The sequence below is a fragment of the Pediculus humanus genome, genomic scaffold (genome assembly GCF_000006295.1).
Source record: "Pediculus humanus corporis 1103172108195 genomic scaffold, whole genome shotgun sequence".
Taxonomy (NCBI): domain Eukaryota; kingdom Metazoa; phylum Arthropoda; class Insecta; order Psocodea; family Pediculidae; genus Pediculus; species Pediculus humanus.
In genome coordinates, this window is record NW_002987765.1 from 298,934 (window position 1) to 304,062 (window position 5,129).

The following is a 5,129-nucleotide window of genomic DNA, read 5'->3' on the forward strand; positions in this document are numbered from 1 at the left end:
TTAATTTATTAAATTTCAAACGTTTCGAAAATTCTTTACATCAAATTTATAATTGTTTAAAAAAAAAAAAAAAAAAATCTGAAATACAAAATTTTACATTGACTCTTTCTTAAAACATATTGAAAATAATATTTTGATAATTAAGTTATTTTTTCAGTTTACATTAATTTAATTTATATTTTATATTAAATTGTTTTCTAAGATAATTATAAATAATATTAAAAACCAAAAAAAAAAAAACTTTATTAAACCTGACATGTACAATTATGTGTGTGTGTGTGTGTGGAAAGAGGTTGTTCCACTGTTAAACTAAAGATAATTAATATTTTTCTTATGATATTTAGTTGACTTTTAGAAATTGTGAATAAAAGATGTCAGTTTTCATGTACTATTTAAAAGTGTTTGCAAGTTAATCATACAAATGAAAATTGTATAGGTAAAGAATAAAAGTACAAGTGTTTAAAAAGTTTTTTTTTTTTTTAATCATTAGTTTTTACTAGGTATGTACGTAATGAGACTGATTAATGATAAAACTTATTACAATTATTCTTAAATTAATTAATTTTTTTTTTCTGTGTGTGCATGTAATTTATAAATTTATTTAAAGTTCTTTTCTCTCTTTCTTTTTTTATTTAATATATAAAACATTAGAGTAGTTAATGGCGTCGTTTAGGTTCATACCTTGAAGTAACAAAAAAAAAAAAAAACAAAAAACTTGGTCGATGACGTCATCCTTTGATTTTTACATCATATGTTTCCCTTTTATTTTAAACTAAAAATGAATAAACATTAAATTTTTTTTTTAGTAAATATACATTACATCATTTTTAATATTAATTTTACACATTTTATTAAATAAATAAATAATTGTGTTAAAACGATTCTTCTTACTTATTATAATTGTAAATTTTAAAAAAAAAAAAAAAATTCTATTTCTTATTTAATACAAAAAATTATATATATATATTAAAGTAATTATTATCATGGATTAAATAATTGGCAATTATTTACAAAATGAATTATCTAAAATGCAAATTTTTGAATTTAAAAAAAAAAAAAAAAAAAAAAAAACTTCATTTATTTGAAGAATGTGGGAGAGTCACTTGTTATTTAGTTAAATATTAATAAACTTGTGTAGTCTTTACATATGCAAAACAGGTTTTTTTTTTTTTTTCATATTCAACTCATCTATTATTATTATTATTATTGCTACTGCTCAATATGTTTTTAAACAAGGTACAAAGAGTTTGATGATAAAGTGTAGTTTAAAATAAGTTTTATATTAGTCACTAATTATTATTGATAAGTGCCTGTAAATGTTATTTTGCATTTAAAATTAATTTAAATTACGTTTTTGTGTTATTTACTGTTGATATTTTAAAAGTTTTTTTGTTAAAGACCAATCAATAATTTTACATTTTATAACAAAAAAAAAAAAAAAAAAAAGAGAAACAATTTAAAATTTAAGTAAAAAATTAACAAATAAGGTAAAAAAAAAAAATGAAAGGAAGTGAAGATAGAATGACGTCATAGGTAGGTAATTTGCAAGTTATAATTTTTTCGATGACCGGAAATCGCAAAAAAACTATCAATTAGATGTTTTTGTTCCAAACCAAAAAGTATATTTTATTTAAAAAAAAAAAAAAAATTTATTTCTTCAACAGAAAATTTCTGTTAAATTGAATTAACGATAGCCAAAAAAATTTTTGTGGTTTAATTTCAGGTGATGTTTTATTAAAAAAAAAAAACGTCGAGAAAAAGAATAAATTAAAAATTTAAATTTTTTTTTTTAAAATTTCATCGAAATGTTATTTCATACGTTTATGATAAAAATATGGTTTGTTTACTTTTTTACCGCCAAAAAAACGGTCACTGGAATTTCGAGGGAAATGACCGATTGTTATGCTAATAATATGAATCCATATTTAAAATTTGGCACTAAAACAGCTTATGAATTTGTTTATGAAAGACCCAGATTAAGAGATCAAAAAATATTAGGTAAGTATAATAATAATAATAATAATAATAATAATAATAATAATAATAATAATAATAATAATAATAATAATAATCATTCAATTAAATTATTTAACAATTAACGAACAAAATAATAAATTGATAGAACAAAATAAATTGTTTAAATTTAATTTAATTTAACTATAACAAAGGGGGGGGGGAAAAAAATTTAACGTTTTAAGTAAATATTATTATTATTATTATTATTATTATTATTATTATTATTATTATTATTATTATTTTTAAATTAATTATTTGTTTATTATATATAAATAATTACATTTAATTTAAGGTTTGTTAATTAAAAAAAATCAATTTTTTCATCATCATCATCATCATCATTATTTCAGAAAATTAAAAAAATTTAGCATAAAAATGAAGAATTACAGATTTAAACAGAGTTTCATTCATTCATTCATTCATTCTCTCGTTTCCCTTTAGGGAATGAATCATATTAAAATAGTAAATTTTAAATAATAATAAAAAAATCTGATCTTTATCCATTAAATAAAAAAATTATTTTGAATTAAAGTCCCATTTTTTTTCCCTTTCATTTAAACAGTTTTTTTACACAGTAACAAGATAATACAATTATTAGTAGGATAAAAATTTTATCCATTTTAGTTAAAATTTATTAAGGATAAAACAAAAAATTTTTTTTTTTTTTTTTTTTTAAATTTAGTATGACCTAAAAAAAAAAAAAAGAAAAATTTTTTTAAATTCAATTTCTGTTATTATACTTCATTCATTCTAACTTTATTACTATTTTTTTTTTGGATTTAATGTTCATGAGAAAAACATTTCCTTTTGTTTTATTTTTTTAAAAATATAATTATTATTATTATTATCAGTAATTATTAAGATTAAGATGATTATTGTAAATTTTATTACAAGTAATAAATTAATAATAATAATAATGATACAATTAAAATTGTTTTTTGTTGATAAAAAAAAAAACAGATTGTGAACCAGTTCAAATATGGATGCTTGCAAGACATGGTACCAGATATCCTGGGAGAAAAAGCATTCGGGAATTATCACAATTGCAACATTTAAAAGTTGAAATTATACGAAATCATGAAGAACTTAAAAGTACTGTCGATTACGTTAAATAAATTATTTTAAATTATTATTATTATTATTATTTTTATTTTATTTAAAAAAAAAAATTTCCAGATGGAAGATTGTGTTACGCGGATATCAACACGTTAAAAAGTTGGTCGTTCAATGTTAAAATGTCGGATGCTAATTTATTAACCAAACAAGGATATTCTGATTTGTATTTTCTGGCAAAAAGATTAAAGACTAAATATCAATCTTTTTTTCAAAAAGGATACAGTCCAAATCTTTTTCGGGTAAATCATTTACTCATTTTAAATTATGTAAATTCCTTCAATAAGAAAGTTTTTGGTTCAATAGTTTAGGCACACGGATTCTGAAAGGACTAGGCAAAGCGCACAAGCTTTTGCCGAAGGGTTATTTGAACCTAATCAAGGTGTCTGGATACCACCTGCCGTTGTAAACGATACCATCATAAAACCTTATGAAAATTGCACGCATTGGATTAAACAAGTTAAAGATAATCCGATGAATCAAAAAGAAACGGAATTGTTTAAATTAACCGAAGATATGCAAACTTTGGTACATAACGTTAGTTCGAGATTAGGATTTTTATACGATTTATCCGTTGGTAAATATCAGACGGAATAAATTTAATAAATTTTTTTTCTTTTTTTTTTTTTACAATAACAATCAAATAACGATCGAATTAAATTTTCTAGACACAATTGAAACAATCTATGATATGTGCAGGTTTGATAAATCATGGAATTTAAATGATCGTTCACCATGGTGTGCTGCTTTTACAAGAAGCGAATTGCGTACTTTGGAATATTTGGAAGATATACAAGCTTATTACGATTCAGGATATGGAGACGATTTGAATTTACGTTTGGGATGCACAACTGTAAAAGATATGCTTGAAGGATTCAGGTAAAAATTTTTTTAAAGGCATTTCCCGGTAACGAAAAATCTCACAATGATTTCTCGGTTGTTCCTTATTCAGGCATTTAGAAGATGAAACCTTGCAGCAGGATCAAGAACCCATGGGTAAATTTTATTTTTCCCACGCTTCTGTTCTTTTAATGACATTGGCAAGATTGGGTATCGCAAATCACGGTATCCCTCTACGACACGATAATTTTCAAGAGCAAAAAAATCGAGATTGGAAAACGTCTGAACTGAGTCCATTTGCTGCTAACCTGATAGCAGTCTTTTACAAGCAAGTTTTAGAATTATGCTTCGATACCTGTTTGTTTTACTACTACCTATTTTTATAATAAATAAAAATATGTTTTCACTTACAGGTGTACAACTGGAGAGTACAATAGAGTCATGTTTTTCGTTAACGAAAGAAGAATCGATTATGAAGGATGCGACGTAGGTTTATGTTCCTGGTCGTACATAAGAGACAAATTCGATGATGTATTCGAATCTTGCAATTTGGAATGGTGTAAAAGTCGAGGAGGTTCTTTTATTTATTTTCAAAATTCCATATTTTATTGGATTTTGTGTCAGATTATTATTTTGGTATTTAAATCATCTGTAAAAATTTTTAATAGTTAACAATTATTTAAAACTCTACGCTGTATCCTTTTTAATAAAAAAAAAAAACTTTAGTTTAAAATATAGAAAAATAAAATATTTAAAAAAAAAAATAAATAAAATTGCGTGATTTAAATAAATTAATTAAAAAATTAAATAAAATATTGAAATGCGTTGACAAATTACGCTTTAATGCAACAAATTTAAATAAATCATTTGCTTTGCTTTATTTTTTCACGTTTTAAATTTAAAATAAAATAATAAAACATTAGGAAATTTATGTAGTTTTTACTTTTATATCAAAAATTTTTATTACTTTTTGCTTTTAAAAAAAAACTGTAATAAAAATTAAATTTATCGAAATAATAATAACGCGGTGAAAAAAAATATTGTTAAAATTTTTAACTTTTTTTTTTTTTTTTTTTTTCAATAAAGAAAAAAATTTACGCTCGTTACAAAAAAAAAAAAAAAAAAAAACTTTATTTACTCTTTGAATTAAATACAAAATC

The 5,129-nt window shown here is 21.9% G+C and overlaps 1 protein-coding gene across 1 annotated transcript; it reads left to right on the forward strand.

The window, feature by feature from the left end:
* Positions 1-1,913: 1,913 nt before the first annotated feature.
* On the forward strand, positions 1,914-4,641 carry Phum_PHUM429190 (multiple inositol polyphosphate phosphatase 1 precursor, putative; the record flags this gene model as incomplete). The annotated part of the gene is given in 8 exon segments (XM_002429287.1): positions 1,914-1,998; positions 2,977-3,108; positions 3,193-3,371; positions 3,436-3,706; positions 3,798-4,008; positions 4,027-4,036; positions 4,110-4,326; positions 4,409-4,641. The coding sequence occupies 8 exon segments, from the start codon at positions 1,914-1,916 to the stop codon at positions 4,639-4,641; spliced, it is 1,338 nt and encodes a 445-aa protein (XP_002429332.1).
* Between the last annotated feature and the right edge of the window lie 488 nt (positions 4,642-5,129).